The sequence below is a fragment of the Pan troglodytes genome, chromosome 2 (assembly GCF_028858775.2).
Source record: "Pan troglodytes isolate AG18354 chromosome 2, NHGRI_mPanTro3-v2.0_pri, whole genome shotgun sequence".
Lineage (NCBI taxonomy): Eukaryota > Metazoa > Chordata > Mammalia > Primates > Hominidae > Pan > Pan troglodytes.
Window position 1 is genome coordinate 133,986,424 of NC_086015.1, and position 17,947 is coordinate 134,004,370.

Below are 17,947 nucleotides of genomic sequence, written 5' to 3' on the forward strand. Positions count from 1 at the left end.
TTTTTCAGCAGCAATAGATTGTTGCATGCTAAAACTGACAGTCAAATAACCATATTTGTCACAGAAACTTCATAAAGGCCTAAAGACACTAGATCAGAAGCACATACTTGTAAACATTAGTCTTATTCCAAGTCGAATGTAGTATTCCTAAGAAAACCACAAAATTCCATCACTTGATAATTCTGATCATTTCAAAAGTGAGAGAACACACAAATGTTGATTCCCAGGAACAGAGGAACTAGAAATATTATCAAAATGTACACAAATAGTTCAAAGAGCAAAGTTCATACTTGCAATTCTCAAACAAATCAGAAAAACAAGCAGTATTATAGTCATTAACTTAAAAAATATCTAAGTGGCTAATATTTGGACAATAAACTCTTACCAGCATAGGCTAGTCTAACGATAGTAGCATCATCTTGGGCTAAGTGGGCTATGCCTGGCAGAATGTATTCCGGATAAATATTGATATCATTACGAGGAACCTCTTTGACGAGAGCAAGAACTTTGGTCAACGTCCTCAAGGCTTCAGCCCTCACCCTAGGAACAGAGTCATTGCTGAAATGCAAAAGATATGGAGTAATACGATCCAAAAGGATTTCAACACTTAATCTTGGAGCCAAATGAAGAATAAGTTCCAAAGCAGCTAGTTTGGAATCACAGTATTTAAGGGTCTGTAGGCAGGATGTTATAACAGATACCAAGATAACCAGCCCATTTTCCTTAGGCTCTCCTTCGGCTTTTTCTGGCAGATCATGTCCACAGAGATTGTGAATAATGTTGCCCAAATCCTTCCGTATAACCAGAATACGCTCATCTGCAGAAAGAAACGTTTCCTTGGCAAACTGGGCCATGTAGGGCTGAAGAAAAGTGTAAAATATTTCAGGAAAGGCGTTGCCACGCTGCTGTTTTAAGTAATCTTCTGCCTCTAAACGTTTATCTGGCTCACGGTGAATCATCTGAGTTACCTATACCAAGGGAAGAAAAGGAATTAAAATAGATTTGAGAATAGAAAAGTAAACCAGATGAAAGCTACAAAGGCAATTTACATACGATTTAAAGGATCTTTCAGAACCTGACTGCTAAGTGATTTGTGACTCCATCATCCCAGAAAGCAGTAAAAAATTATATACAAATATATTACAGATGGCCCTGACACATAAAGAGGAGGTTATACCATGGCTCAGTATTCCCCATTTATTAAAATAGGGACTAACATATTGCTGTCCACAACTCAAAGATTCTTACAAACTTTTCTAAGTAGGAGATATCACTAAGAAGCTGAGGAAAGCAATGGATCTCTTCCAGAGAAAAATGTATACACACAATTTTTGCATTAAAAAACGCATACAATTCTGGAAGGAATCACAGAACCCCTAAAATCCATTTACATATCCCGGGTTGAGTTATGGTTCAGAACCTTATTGCCACAAGTGCAAAGGAATCTGTGGTTTAAGTATAGCTCTAGGATCTAATCAGTAGGGGAATCAGTGGCTTAAAGTTTTCAAATAGTGTCAAGGAGATGTTAAATTCTGCAAACACTAGAAATGATACACCTAATTTGAATTTATCCTATGTTTTCTGGTATCATAGGGAAATAAATATTTTTCAATGCACAGAACATAGTTTAATCTTTCTGGGACACTCATAGGGTATCAGTCATTATTTAAATACAATATCACAAAATGTATTGAGTTATCTGAACTTTCTGTTTACAGTTTAAATAAGAGCTTAGTAGTGAACATGGGGGACTCAAATGTACTAAAAGAAAATGTTAACTAGTTAGAATTGCTTTTAGTTTGGACTAGGCCCTAAAAATTAAACAAATTCACTTCTTTCACAGTTAAGAAAATGTATGCCCAAAGACATGAAGTTATATAACCAAAGCAACGTAACAAGTATGTGCCATACCCAAAGACAGAACACTACACCAACTCCTCATCCAGTGCACTGTTCAATAAATATGGCCTCAACTGGCTTTCTCTGAAGCACCTTATTTTTTAATATTTGACATACTTAAGAGAAATTAAAATGTATTACATATCTCCCTACATAATTAAAGAGTATTCTAAACACACCACAATCTTTTCCATGACTCAGAGTCATCACCACAATATCAGTTACCCTATAACTGACTTAGAAAAGATGCCCTCAAACAGTAACGTAGCTATGTGGCTTAGGTGATCCCCCACACGACTCCTTACGCCCATTCTGCTATACTAATTTGTGCTTCTGTAGCTGCCTTTCCAGAACTGCCCTCAGCTTCATATTTTAATACAAAGCTATTTGCTTCTATATGCAATGGCCCTGTATTGCTGTATTATATTCAAGTTGACATTTCCTGTCCCCTCCATTTCAAATGTCTGTCTTCTTCATTTCTTACTAGCAAGCTCTAGCCAGGACAACCTCACAACCTCTCCAACCCCTAGAAACTACCTTACCTCCTTCCAAATCTGTAAAAAGCACACTGAAGATTATAGTGGGAAAATAGATAATAAATAGATTTTTTTTTTAAGTCAAATGAGCTCTGTGCCTGAAGGGGAAAAAAACAGTACATTCTTCCCTAACAAAGTAATAACAAAAGGCTGTTTATATTAGTCTATGGTGTTTTACTGCTTGATTCCAAATTTACAACATTCCAGAAATCTGATTAAAGCAAAAGTGGGAACAAGATCCTATTAAAAACTTTATGGCGAATATTTGTAGCATAGTTACCAATTCTCTGATACTGCGATCTTCAATTTTATTTAGCACTTGTTCAGGGAAAAAATGTCCATTTCTATAAGCCAAAAGTTGAGAGAGATCAAATAATGGTACACCTTCTGTAAAAAGCTCAGCTATCACACAACCTGAAAAATAGCAGGTATAATTCTGTTAGAAAAGAGATAAAAAATATCATGCAATATAGATTGAGAACTCAGACAGTTCATAAAACCCAAAATGCAAAACCCCAAAGTAAATGAAATTAAAAATTTTAATGCAACATACAACTACAATCAAGCTGACAGAGAAAATGTCTATTACCCGAACACTGGTTTCTAAAGCATAAAGTCAAAGAAGAGCCATACAATTTTTCTCCCTCTTAAAAAAACTTAAATAATTCCCCCGTTCTATAATTTAAAATGAATGTATAGGCCAGATGTGGTGGCTCACACCTGTAATCCCAGCACTTTGGGAGGCCAAGGCCAGCAGATCATCTGATGTCAGGAGTTCGAGACCAGCCTGGTCAACATGATGAAAGCCCGTCTCTACCAAAAATACAAAAATTAGCTGGGCATGGTGGCACACACCTGTGGTCCCAGCTACTTGGGAGGCTGAGGCACAAGAATCACTTAAACCCAGGAGATGAGGTAGAGAGAGGCAGAGGCTGCAATGAGCCAAGATCGTGCCATTGCACTCCAGCCTGGATGACAGAGTGAGACTCCATCTCAAAAAAATAAAATAAAATAAAATAAAATGAATGTATATATGTAATATATACAATTTACATAGAATGATAAAACAAGAAACTTTTTTTTTCAAGTATGGACTTACAGACATTAAATTCATAAGGAATTACTACTACAAAGTCATATCCGACAAATCATTTACTCATGATTAAACAGAAAGTTTATGCCCTAGGCACAAGCAGTACATAAAGCAGATAAAATCCTTGCCCTCATGAAGCTTTCATTCTAGGAAGGAAGACAGAAAATAAAGCAGTGAACAAACATAATATGTGAAATGCTAAAACGTGTAGCTGTAAGATTAGGGAGAGGAAAAGAGAGATAACTCTCGTTTTGCACTTATATAATCTTCAAACCAGAAATTTTTTAAGTATCCACATTTCCAAAATGACAACACAGTTTAACCGAAATCATTACATGACAGGCATTTAACAAGTCTAAAGAGATCCTTAAATAACCTCACCTCACAGCCTGTGCATTTGCTACTCCCTCTACCTAGAATGCTATTCCCCCAAGGATCCATGTGGCTTATACCTCCACCTCCTTCAGATCTTCAGGTGCTCAAATGTCACTCAGCAGTAAAGCCTTTCTTGATTGCCTGTTTAAAACTGCAGGCCCCACTACCACAACTACCGCCACACCCCTCACCGGACACATTCCCTTTTCCCTTTCCTTACTGTTTTTCCCCCATAGCAACAACTTCCAGGTTATATTTTATGTACAGATGCTGCTCTATTTACAATGGGGTTAGATCCCAATAAATCAACGAAAAGTTAAAAATATTGAACGGTGGCTCATGCCTGTAATCCCACCACTTTGGGAGGCCGAGGCAGGTAGATCACTTGAGGTCAGGAGTTCGAGACCAGCCTGGCCAACACAGTGAAACCCTATCTCTACTGAAAATACAAAAAATAGCTGGGTGTGGTGCTGCACGTTTGTAATTCCAGCTACTTGGGAGGCTGAGACAGGAAAATCGCTTGAACCTAGGAGGCAGAGTTTGCAGTAAGCAGAGATTGGGCCACTACACTCCAGCCTGGGCAACAGAGCCAGAGTCTGTCTCAAAAAAAGAAAAGAAAAAGAAAAAGAAATGGATTTAATACATCTAACCTGCTGAATTTTCCAGCTTAGCTTACCTTAAACATGATCAGAACACTTACATTAGCCTACATTTGGGCAAACACATCTAACTCAAAGCCTATTTCACAATAAAGTGATTCATCTCACGTAATTTATTGAATACTGAACTGAAAGTGAAAAACAGAATGATTGTATGGGTGCTCCAAATACATTTCAACTGAATGTGTATCACTTTTGCACCATGGTAAAATCAAAAAATCATAAGCTGAACCATTGCAAAGTGGGGACAGTCTCTATGTTTCTTCTTGTCTACATGCCCACTAGAATGCAATTTACATGAGGAAGGGATTTTTCTATTTTTCTCTATTCATTGAAAAATCTCCAGCAACTAAGTTCCTAACACATAATAAACACTCAATAAATTTGTTAATTTCTCTCTGTATAGTGTCACATTTTAGAATAAAGGACTTCAAAAAAGAGCTATTAAAAACACCATAAGCAACAAGGAAACAGAGGACCCGAAAAATACAATTAAAATTAACCAGCTAATGTAAGTAAGTTTCTGAGCAAGTTTAAGGTAGGGTAAGCTATGAAGTTCAATAAGTTAGGTGTATTAAATGCATTTTCTATTTATGATATTTTCAACTTCTAATCAGTTTACTGAGATGTAACTCCATTGTAAGTTGAGGAACATAAGCACATAAAATATAATCTAGAAGTTGGTGCTGAGGCGAAAAAAACAGTAGGGAAAAACACCAACTGGATCTAACAGATATCAACAGAACACTCCACCCAACAAAAGCAGAGTACAACACACACACACTACATATATTGCCTGGCTTTGTCAGCTGTAAGAGCAAAGTGTCAAAGACAATCTAATGGCAACGAGCACTAGATAGAGGCTTCTAATATCATTCACTACACACTAAAAGAATTAGGATTCCTTAATGGCTGGTTTGAGCACTAAGGCAGGGTAAGTACGATATCTTATATCAAAAAGTAAAGAAATGCTTAAAAAAAAAAAAAAAAGATGAGGACTGTCACAAGGACACAGGAATCAGCCTGAGAAGGCTCCTTCTCCCACTGGCCAAATCTGAGACAACTGGTGCACCAATATAATTAACAAGGTAATAAATATATACAACTGAAAAAAATTAAGAATTAGTCTATACCAATAATAAATAAATAAATAAATGGGGCAAAACAGAGGATCCTTGAGTACAGCAGAATGCTGAGGTCCTACTGTTGAATGTGGAGGACGTATTTGAGTGGAAAAATCATTTTTGCAACCATCATAACAAAAATTCAATCAGGCAAGAATCATCAATAGATGCCAAATGTCAAGGGATAAACTGTGGTAATGGGCAGGATATTAGCACACCTTTTTTTGTTTTTTTGTTTTGTTTTTTTTTTTGAGACGGAGTCTCGCTCTTTCACCCAGGCCGGACTGCAGTGACGCCATCTCAGCTCACTGCAAGCTCCGCCTCCCTGGTTCACACCATTCTCCTGCCTCAGCCTCCCGAGTAGCTGGGACTACAGGAGCCTGCCACCGCGCCCAGCTAATTTTTTGTATTTTGAGTAGAGACGGGGTTTCACCGTGTTAGCCAAGATGGTCTCGATCTCCTGACCTCGTGATCCACCTGTCTTGGCCTCCCAAAGTGCTGGGATTACAGGCGTGAGCGACCGCGCCGGCCTTTTGTTTGTTTTTTGATACAAGGTCTCACTCTGTCACCCAGCCTGGAGTGCAGTGGTGTGATCACAATTCACTGTAGCCTGGACCTCCTGGGCTCAGGTGATCCTCCCACCTCAGCTTCCCGGGTAGCTGGGACTACAGGCGTACACCACCACGCCCAACTAATTTTTTACATTTTTTGTAGAGACAGGGTTTCACCATATTGTCCAGGCTGGTCTTGAACTCCCAGGCTCAAGAATCTGCCCACCTCAGCCTCCCAAAGTGCTGGGATTACAAGTTTGAGCCACCACACCAGGCATATTTGCACATCTTAAAACTTCTTCCCACAGGTTATTAGTTGCAAGGGATTGAAAAAAAAATAAAAAACTATAGAGGGGAGACAATTTGGGAAGACTTTGACCAGATGATTAAAATTAACATCACAAACAACCACCATTTGTTTACAGATGTGACCCTGTGAAAATCCATCACCATCTATGCAGTATTCCTACTAAGTTATAACGTAAATCTAATCATGAGGAAACATTAGACAAACTCAAAATGAGAAACATCCTATCAAAAAACAAAGGAGTGGGTGACATAGAGAATGCATGTAACAGCTAGTGAAAACTGAGTAAGGGCTATACTCTAGTTAACAGTAATGCACCTATGGCAACTCCTGATTCTGATATGGTACAACCGTCATAAAATGTCATCATTGGGGGAAGCTGGGTGAAGGATACATCACTATTCTTGCAACTTCCTTTGATTCTACAATAATTTCAAACGAAAATGTATAAAAATGATTTTGAAAAATTAAGTGGGGGGAGGCATTCTTCAAAAAATGGCAATGTGATAATAACAAAAAGAAAAAAAGGCTGTAGAAATATTAAAGGAGGCTAAAGAGATATGACAACTAAATGTAATACCTGAACCCTAAACAAGGTCCTGTCCTGAAACAGGCAAAATGCTATAAGAGACATTATTGGGTCAAATACAAAATTAGAATAAAAAGTGTAATTACTGTATCAATGTTAAAATTACTGCAGCCATTAACTATATTGTGTTTTGTAACAGACTATACCTCATCTTAGAAAACACTGAAGGCCGGGCACAGTGGCTCATACCTGTAATCCCAGCACTCAGGGAGGCCAAGGGGGCACGGATCACTTGAGGCCAGAAGTTTAAGACCAGCCTGGCCAAAATGGAGAAACCCTGTCTCTACTAAAAATACAAAAAAATTAGCCAGGCATGGTGGCACATGCCTGCAATCCCAGCTACTCAGGAGGCAGCAGCATGATACCCAGGAGGTGGAAGTTGCAATGAGCCAAGATCGCGCCACTGCACTCCAGCCTGGGTGACAGAGCAAGACTCTGTCTCAAAAAATAAAAATAAATAAAAATTTAAAAATACACACTGAAATGTTTCAGGGTAAAGGGCCATAATATATGTAACTTATTTCATAAGGTTAGGGAAAAAATGGGGCGTGAGGAAGAAAACTATACCAATGATACAGCAACCAGGGCAAAACGTTAACAATAGGTGAATCTGGGTAAAGTGTATATGGGTGTTCCTTTGTTCTATTTTTATTTTTGCAAGTTTAAAAGTCTGTAAGTTTTTAAGGCTTTCAAGTTTGAAATTACAGTATTTCCAAATAAAGTCAGAAAAAAACACAGTGACATATGACTATTTATAACTAAATGGAGGTTTTATTGACTGAATTGTGTGTCAAGTACCCCCTGCCTCCCCTCCTGCAAGTTCATATGTTTAATCTCCATACCTTAGAATCTAAGTGTATTTGTAGGCAGAGCCTTTAAGGAGTTAATTAGGGTTAAAGAGGTAATAAGGGGTGCCCTTAATCCAATATGACTGGTGTGCTTATAAGAAAGGACACCATGTATGCTCATTCACAGAGAAAAACCCATGAGGACACAGCCAGAAGATGGCTATCTGCAAGCCAAGGAAAGAGGTCTCAGAAGAAACCAACCCTGTTAGCTTGATCTTGGACTTCCAGCCCCCAGAACTGAGAGAAAATAAATCTTGTTTCAGCCACCATCTCTATGGTATTTTGTTATGGCATCCCTAACAAACTAATGCAGCAGTGAATTCATATTTATTTTCTCAAAACTTTTACAATTTTATTCTGAAAGATGTTATTGGGTGGTATTTCCCTGTGGAACAACTTGTTTAAGTCATCACTATCATCACTGAGTCTGTATCATTCAAATCTCAGCTCAAATGTTACCTTCATCAGAGAGGCCTTCCCTGACCATTTTATCTTAAAGTAGTGCCCTACCAGCCTTTTCAATATCATTCTGCTTGGCTATAACACATCACTAACCAAAATTAACTTTCTTATTTACTTGTTTATTCTATCTCTCTCCCCACTAGAATGAAAGCTCCATAATGGCAAAAGCTTAGTCAACTGTACTCCTGGCACCTACGTAACAATGGCTTGCACATAATATGCTCAAATGCATGTCAAAATGAATGAAAGATCTTCAGCACACGAGGCTATGCCTATGTATTGGACCAGAGGCAGAATATATATGGTAAGTCCTCAACGGTATCGATGGGTTCTTGGAAACTGCAACTTTAAGTACAACAACGTACAACAAAACCATTTATTTTCTCACCATTTCAGTATAATGAAAACAACGACATTATTTGATGGACCTGCTTTACACTGTTTCACTTAAAGTAGCAGTTTCCAAGAGCCTATCAAGGACGTCAGGACTCGCTGAACACTTCTCCCAAACCAGCAGCCTGGAACCATGGATATCCATCAAGAGGGGAAAGTAGCACTCAAAACCCAAGCATTCAAATCTTAAGAGCACTGGGAAGTGGACAGATGCCACCCACCTCTTTTTCAAAGGAACGGAAGGGCCTACCTTCAGCCAAAACAATGTAAGGCTCTTTGGTCTGGAAAAATAAATGCTGAGTGTGAATTTTGTTGAAGTTTACAAAACTATAAAGCACAAAAAAAGGATAAATATAAGCTTATCAACCACTGAAATTTTAAACCTATGAATGATCCCCTGAAGTTTGAAAGTGACGCAATTCCTAAGCTAAAGGATTACATAACAATTAGTGAGTTTAAAATGTAAAAATGGTTCAAGAAAATTTTAATACACTGATCAACAAAACTGGAACTTTGATGGATTACATTTCTAACCTTGTTATACTGTATTTACAACCTTGAGGCTAACCCTATCTCATCAAAACATCTCTCAGTATTATCTTGGGACACAGATTAGTGAGCTAAATAGACCAACATAGGTGCAATCCTGAATAACATTATTCATTCTGGTAGATGAAATACATTCATTCATCAATTAATTTTCCTAAATAATCTAAAATTTGGCTCAATTTATGTTTTTTGTAATAAACCTACAAGCGAGAAAAAAATTAAGCCAAACCATCACAAAATTTACCAAAAATGGCACTGATGCCAGATTTCTTTTGAAGTCTATCAGAGTACCACTCTCAACACACTTCTCCTTCCTCTCTATCCCACAAATTCTTAAATAATCTGGAATCCATAGCTCAGCTTCATGTGGTCTGTGTATGTGAAATAATATATAGGAATGAATGCATGGTACATTTTTCTGGGGAAGGAGTCCATTGATTTCATTAAATTTTTTAAGGGTATCCAAAAAAGCTTCAGAATCACTTCTGTACAACCTTTCCCTGGCTACAATTACTACCTATTTCCTGATAACTCCCAAATCTCCATCTCTATCCCAGATTTCTATGCCCAAAAATTTATAACCAACTGCTGGGTTAGGTGTGGTAGTTCATGCCTGTAATCCCAATACTTTGGAAGCTTGAGGTGGGATGACAGCTTGAGCTCAGGCGTTCAGGAACATTCTGGGCAACACAGTAAAATAGTCTCTACCAAAAATGTTAAAAAAAAAAAAAATCAACTGGGTGTGGTGGTGCACACCTGCAGTCCCGGCTACACGAAGAAAGCTGAGGCAAGAGGATCATTGGAGTTGGAGGCTTAAGTGAGCTACAATTGCACCACTGGGCACCAACCTAGGCAACAATGTGAGATCCTACCTCTAAAAAATAATAATAAATTAAAAATAAATAAAAACATAACCAAATACATGTTGTACATCTTCTCCTGAATACTTGGCAGAAATCTCAAACTTACCATATCTAAAACAGACCTCATCATCTTCCCAACCTAACCTGTTCCTCCTCCTGTGTCTCCCTATCTCAGGGACCAGCATCACCATCCACTCAGTTTGGTGGGCGAGAGAAGTTCCTGTGACTTCATCTTCCAATGACAGAATCCTAACAATTCTATCTACTAATTATCTCTTAAGCATTACCACTTCTCTCCACTCCTTCCAACTCTGCCACAATCTTAAGCCAGTCACAATCATCTTACCTGGACTGTGGCAGTTTTCTCCTAACTTGTTTTCCTGTCTTCTGTGTAGCTCCCCTGCAAAATTCACTCTCCATGCTCCAGTCAGGCCAGACCCTTTCTGATCTGGCTGAGTTTGGGCCTTGCTTAATTCACACTGTGTTCCAGAAAACACATCAGTGCATCATGTTCTGGTCTTTAAGCTTCTGTATAGGCAACATCCTCTGCCTGAAACAAACTACTCTACGAAAGTTAACTCCCAATCAACTTTCAGGTTTCAATGTAAATATCATCTTTCTATTAAAGAGGCCTTTCTTGATCCCACCTCTTGACTCATCACCACCATGAGGACTAATTTAAATATCTATGTGTTCCTATAGCAGCACCCTATGCTTATCACCACCACAGCAAACAACACCGCATTGAAATGTCCTTTTGCAATATCCACGGTCACTTTAAAATGGAAGCATTATGAAAATATATTATCCACCAATATCCCTAGCACTTAGGACAGTGCCTGACGCATACAATAAAAGTAGGCAAGCAAATATGTTTAGATGTTTGCGTAAATAAACTGCTGTTTGCATTTCCTAGGCATTTAAACATATCCAATGCAGGAATGCTGCCTCTAACTGAAACAGCGTCTGAGGACAAACCAAGACATTAACTTTTCAGTATCTGGTGACTAAAAAAAGCCACATTTCTGTTTAACAGTTAAAAGAAAAACACAAGCTCCCTTAGCAAATGTGACCCACTCAAATACCTGCTGAAAAGATGTCCATTGCTCTCTTCAACTCTCCTCTTGTTCTCTGATTGCTATTTAAGTCTACAAGCGGAGTTGAAGGATCTCTCATATATTCTAACTCAGTGGCAAACATCCCACCATCAACAAAACGTTCAGGAGCAATATAGCAAGTTCTCCTCCGTGATGTGTCAAAGAAATAATTGAAATCTGCCGGGTTGTCTTCTGGAAGATAAGTGGGCTTAAAACTGGCAAAATCAGTTAGAAGAACCCAATTCCAACTGGTGACCATCACATTCTCAGTCTTGATGTCCCCATGACGAACTCCAGATTTGTGTGCTTGGTCCACAGCTGTCAGGATCTGGAAAGCAATCCAGCGCTTCTCAATGTTATTCAAGAATGGACGGGTACTGATGCGATCATAGAGATTGTCTCGCACATACTGCCTAAAGAGCATAGCTGCTTTCTCAGATGCTTTTTCTGATGCTTTCTGGAAAGGTAGACAATTCTGTGCAGAATTAAGCCTGATTTTCAGTTCCTCCAGCTCTTGTTTATAGCTGGTTAAAGGCAATGTGGGATCCTGAATTGCAAAAACCTTCACAACGACCAGGCCTTCTCGGTGCTTGGCTCGAGCAACTTTAAAAAACCGAGTACTCCCCAGGCTTTTATCATATTCAAAGTCATGAATATCTGAAAAATAACTCTCTACAGAAAGGATCTGGGAGGGAGCAATGCCAGCAAGCTGATTTCCCATAATGGCAAGCACCTCTGGGGTCAGTAAGGTTAGGATATAATACCTGTTTAAAATAAAAACAAATGAAGAAAAAAGACAAGAAACAAAGAAGCTGTGAAACACCATTATTCCATTATTTGGTCTCTTCCAAAAAGACAGATGCAGCATATTTCTCTTCCACTAACAGCACTGTACCTAGCCTTCTGGGGCAGCCTCTAAATTTCACACACATTTATCTAAAAAGACCCTGTTATTTTCTCCAAGAAGACCTTGTTATTTTACCTAAAAATATCCTGCTATTGTGCATCGCCATTTCCAGGAGCTGAACTATATTTAGATAGGCCTCTTCCAACTTTAAGCCAAAAATGTTAGTTTGTGTTATTTTCTCATATTTAAATTTAAAATATTAATGAGCCTTTATACTATGTGTTCCGTGCTGTGCTTGGGGCTATGAGAATCACAAAGTTACCATACGACATAGTTCTTGTCCAAGAATCTGTAGTTTCTTGGAAATAAGAAAGAGACTGGCCGGGCGCGGTGGCTCACGCCTGTAATCCCAGCACTTCGGGAGGCCGAGGCGAGCGGATCACGAGGTCAGGAGCTCAAGACGGCGCTGGCCAACATGGTTAAAATCCCGTCTCTACTAAAAATACAAAAATTAGCCGGGCGTGGTAGTGGGCGCCTGTAATCCCAGCTACTCGTGAGGCTGACGCAGGAGAATTGCTTGAACCCAGGATGCAGAGGTTGCAGTGAGTGGAGATCCCGCCACCGCACTCCAGCCTAGGTGACAGAGCGAGACTCCGTCCGTCTCAAAAAATAAAAAAAGAAAAGAAAAACTGAAAACTGAAAAGGTCAAACTAAGATCTAAAAATTCAGTTAACTCCTGGACACTTCCTGCCTAATTCCAGTGTGCCCTCTCACCCAGCTAAAAGAAGGTGCAAACTTCGCTGGTCTGCAACAAGAAACCTTGCCACAGATGTTAAAGAAAAGTAGACCAAAGTATACACTAGCTAAACGTACCCCAGGGTTCTGCTAACTCAGGTTTTGCAGGAAATAAATGCCACACATATACACACACGACCTTGAGCACACAGAAACATTTACCCTAGGCCTCGGGAAAGTGTCAAAAATCGTTCAGAGGCTCACAACGAGGTCATAGTAGACTACTTCGGGGACGGGACGGGAAAACGCGTCAGCAGCGGGGAAGTTGTTTCTACGAAGGGTCTTTCTTCATAGACAGGAGATGGGCTGTTGGGGGAGGGGCGCAGAAAAGTCCCGATCTTCAGGAACCCCGGTGGTCCTGGGAGGAGAACTGGGAAAGCTCTCGGGGTCTCAGCAGAGAGAAGCCACGCTAAAGAGTCTCCACAAGTACCCCGGGATTTGACCCCTCCAGCCCCCTAACCTGCCCTGGGGGCCATGCGTTCCCGGGCCTCGTCTTCCTCTAGCGCGGATCGCTACACCCTTCCGAGCCCTCCTCGAGGGCCTCACCACCGGGCGGGGGGAGATGGAACCCGGGAGAGAAGTGCAGACCGCCAGTCCCAACAAAACACTACACTTCAGCTGCTGCAGCCCCAGCAAACGCCGAACTCCCGGGAAAGCAACCGGTCTGACCTCACTTCCTGTCGCCGAGCGGAAGTGACGAAAAAGAGTGAGCCTTGAGGAATTGCCAGGGTAGGAAACTGGTTGCTAGGAAACTAGGGAAGGCGTGGTCTCACTTTGGGCGAGTCTACAGGGAGAAAATGATGCTCTGACAAAGATCTATTCCCCTTCCTGCTCCTCTACCTTTCATTCACGAACGCTGAGGTTTCTGACATCCCCTAGAATCTGCTCAGACACGCCTTCACTCCCAGGACAGCAGAACAGAGTTAAGAGAACTCAAGAATATTTAGGAAAACTAATATATACCAAGCTGGATTTTTAGAGTTCTGGTGAGATATAACTTACATACCATAAAGTTCACCTGCTTAAAATGTACAAAGCAGTAGTTTTTAATACATCTATCGAGTTGTGCAATCATCCGTATAATCTGATTTTAATTTTATTTTTTTTTTTATTTATTTTTTTTTTTTGAGGCTGAGTCTCGTTCTGTCGCCCAGGCTGGAGTGCAGTGGCGCGATCTCGGCTTACTGCAACCTCCACCTCCCGGGTTCAAGCGATTCTCCTGCCTCAGCCTCCCGAGTAGCTGAGACTACAGGCGCCCGCCACCACGCCCGGCTAATTTTTTTGCATTTTTAGTAGAGACGGGGTTTCACCGTGTTAGCCAGGCTGGTCTCGATCTCCTGACCTCGTGATCCGCCTGCCTCAGCCTCCCAAAGTGTTGGGATTACAGGCGTGAGCCGCCGCGCCCGGCCTTTTTTTTTTCTTTTGGAGACAGTCTGGCTCTGTCACCCAGGCTGGAATGCAGTGGTGCCATCTCGGCTTACTGCAAACTCCACCTCCCGGGTTCAAGCGATTCTCATGCCTCTGCCTCCAGAGTAGCTGGGACCACAGGCACGTGCCACCACGCCCAGCTAGGTTTTTTTTTTTTTTTTTTTTTTTTTTTTTTGAGACGGAGTCTCGCTCTGTCACCCAAGCTGGAGTGCAGTAACGCTATCTCGGCTCACTGCAAGCTCCGCCTCCCGGGTTCACGCCATTCTTCTGCCTCAGCCTCCCGAGTAGCTAGGACTATAGGCGCCCGCCACCGCGCCGGGCTAATTTTTTGTATTTTTTTTTTAGTAGAGACGGGGTTTCGCCGTGGTCTCGATCTCCTGACCTCGTGATCCACCCGCCTCGGCCTCTCAAAGTGCTGGGATTACAGAAGTGAGCCACCGCGCCCGGCCGCTAGTTTTTGTATTGTTAGTAGAGATGGGGTTTCACCATGTTGGCCAGGATGGTCTGGATCTCCTGACCTCAAGTGATCCGCCCGCCTCGACCTCCCAAAGTGCTGGGATTACAGGTATGAGCCACCGCGCCCAGCCTGCCTGATTTTAAACATTTTCATTACCCCAAAAGGAAACCCTGAAACCATTCGGAGTCACTCCCTGTTCTCCCCCATTTCTCCTCCCCCTTCCAGCCCTAGGCAATCATTAATCTACTTTCTGTTTCTATACACTTGCCTTTTCTGGACATTTTATATATAATATGTGGTCTTTGTGACTGACTTTCACTTTGGGTAATGTTTTTGAGGATTATCCCTATTGTAGCTTGTATTAGTACTTCATTTATTTGTTGTTGCAAATAATTTTGTTTATCCTTTTGTCAGCTGATAGACATTTGAGTTGTTTTACTTTTAGGTTATTATGAATAATGTTCCTATGTTCATAGCATTAGTCTATAAGTCTTTGTGTTGCCGTATGTTTTCATTTCTGTTGGATAGATACTGAGGAATGAAATTGTGGGCTCATATGGTAGCTCTATGTTTAACATTTGAGAAACTGCCAAACTGTTTTCCAAAGTGCAGGCACCATTTTACATTCCCATTAGCAATGTATGAGGGCTCTAATTTCTCCACATTCTTGCTGACACTGTTATTATCTTCTTTTTTTATTATCCTGGTGGCTGTTAAGTGGTATCTCATTGTTGTTTTAATTTGTATTTCCCTAATAACCAATTCCGTTAAGCATCTTTCTTATTGTGCTTGTTTTCTATTCATATATCTTCTTTGAAGAAATGTTTATGATTGACTATTTTTTAATTGGTTTATTTGTCTTTTTATTATTGAGTTGTAAGCATTCTTTATATATTCTAGATACAAATCCCTTATTGGAGATATTATTTGCAAATATTTTCTCTCTGTTGTCTTTTCACTTTTTTGATAGTATTCTTTGAAACACAAAATGTTTTAATCCAAAGCTGAAATCGTTATTATCCCTGCAACATTCCCTCCTCCCTTCTTCTCCATCTCAATATGCAGCACTACTACCCACTGAATTCCTCAAGACTATAAATTTGGAACTCATTAAGTCATCCTTAACATATTCCTACTCTCCCCCTCCTTCCTCACCACACTCATTCCTCCCATTCAGTGATCACCTGCTCTTGCTGATTCTATCCCCAAAATATGCCTTGAACCCATTCACTGCCATCTTCTCAAGGCCTAGGCCAAGTAACCATCATTGTCCTGATGTCTACATTTTGAAACCCACAAAGAAAAGGCACTCCTCACTCCTGATATTATTTTGTATACTTCTCCCAAAATTTTTTCTGGGTCTTTTATGGTTTCATTTTGTGCTCTTAAATTTCTGAAGTATAGCTACAACTTTATTTTTTTCTAGAGAGTTACTCAGTTATCTAAAAATGTTGAGTAATACATTTCCCCCCACCTAGTTGAAATGTCAAATTTACCATATAACAGATTTCCTATGTATATCTGGGTCTTCTGCTGGACTTTCTTTTCTGTCCATTGAGGTACTATTTAATTCATCTACCAGTACTTTTAAAATAATTGTATGATGTTTTAATGTCTGACATGGCTAGTCCTAGAGTAGTCTTTTTTAAATGAAATTATAATCAAAAGACATCTATGCCTACATCCTTCTAGAAGATCCTCCTTATTTTTAGGTTAACTTTAAAAATCCATATCTTGGCCTACAAAACCTTGCATGATCTGACCCCTGCCCACCTGCTGCACTCCAGTTGACATTACTCACTGTCCCTCTCAGCTCCCACACTGGCTTTCTCTTTGTTTCTATCCTGTTCTAATTTGTCAAACCTTTTCCTACTGCTCATCCTTCACATTTACTCTTTCTTCTGCTTAGAACACTGTTTCCCCTATTCTTTAGCCAAAATCTTTTTATCCTTCAAGTCCCAGATTAGGTGCCATCACCTCATGCAATTCTTCACTGACTGCCCCCCATTATATACTTTCATGGACCTTCTACTTTTCCTTCACAGTGCTTATTATTATTGAATTATTTTAAGTTTGATGGATAACTATTTGCTTATTGTCTGTTTTACCACTAGACCGTAAACTCCACAACAACAGTGATTGTGTGATTCTTACTCACGAGGGTGTCTTCAACACCTAGAACCATACCTAACAGATGATAGACATTCAATCGGTATTTTTTGAATCAATAAATGTGGACTTTGTGAGATTTGTGATCATTAGGGCCAAGGTCAGGAGTCCCAGGACTGGGAACATCTAAAATATATACATAAAATCAGTGGAAGCACTCAGTTAATTACCAGATAATATTTTTTTAAAGAGTAAGCTTATATTTCAGACTCTGAATACCATGTATGTAAGTGCTTTAGATATCTCTCCAATAGAGAAATAATGGCATGGAAATATGGTAAATATGTCTCAATTTAGATTATTTCTGCTTTTCCCAACCTGTATTTTTCCCCAACATTACATTTTGTGAAATAACTTGTGGATTTTTTCAATGCCTTCTATACTCACTACTATGGTTTTCTTTTCTTTTTTTTTCCAATTCTTCGTTTTCTTTTTTCTTCCTTTCCTTCTCGTTCTTTCTTCCTTCTTTCCTTTCTTCTATTGTTAAACAGCAATCATGACTGTCCATGGAGAATTATTTAAAGAAATCTCACCTATTTCTTTTCAAAGCAAATCAAAGATAAAATTTACTTGCTGCTGTTGAAGTCAAACTAAGAAAGAGCCAGCAAACACTGGACCATCCTCTAGCCAGTGTCCTTGCAGCTGCATTTTGGCAGTGATGGCTAACTGTCCCCTTCCACAGAAAACAGATGTTTCTGGGAAGTGCCTGAACTATAGGAACCAAATTTTTCAGTCCCACGCCACTGTTTGCATCTAAGTGGAGCCATTTTACTAGCTTTCACTATGAAGTTCAGGTGGAAATTTTGTTTCATTTCTAGTACACAATAGTTAAGAGGTGAATGATTTCCACTTTCTTTCCTCTTTAGCCTGGTTGCAGAAGACTTAAAGGCCCTAGTTAATGCCAGA

At 39.9% G+C, this 17,947-nt stretch overlaps 1 protein-coding gene across 1 annotated transcript in view; it reads right to left on the bottom strand.

The window, feature by feature from the left end:
• The window catches only part of PIK3R4 (phosphoinositide-3-kinase regulatory subunit 4), a 67,646-nt gene extending 53,964 nt beyond the window's left edge, over positions 1-13,682 (bottom strand). Inside the window, exons 1-4 of the mRNA XM_016941905.3 lie at positions 13,150-13,682; positions 11,334-12,109; positions 2,716-2,849; positions 386-968 (exon numbers count right to left, since the gene is read on the bottom strand). Coding sequence (XP_016797394.1) covers positions 386-968; positions 2,716-2,849; positions 11,334-12,066 — 1,450 coding nt within the window. The 5' untranslated portion in view covers positions 12,067-12,109; positions 13,150-13,682. The remainder of the gene's footprint in view (positions 1-385; positions 969-2,715; positions 2,850-11,333; positions 12,110-13,149) is intronic.
• Between the last annotated feature and the right edge of the window lie 4,265 nt (positions 13,683-17,947).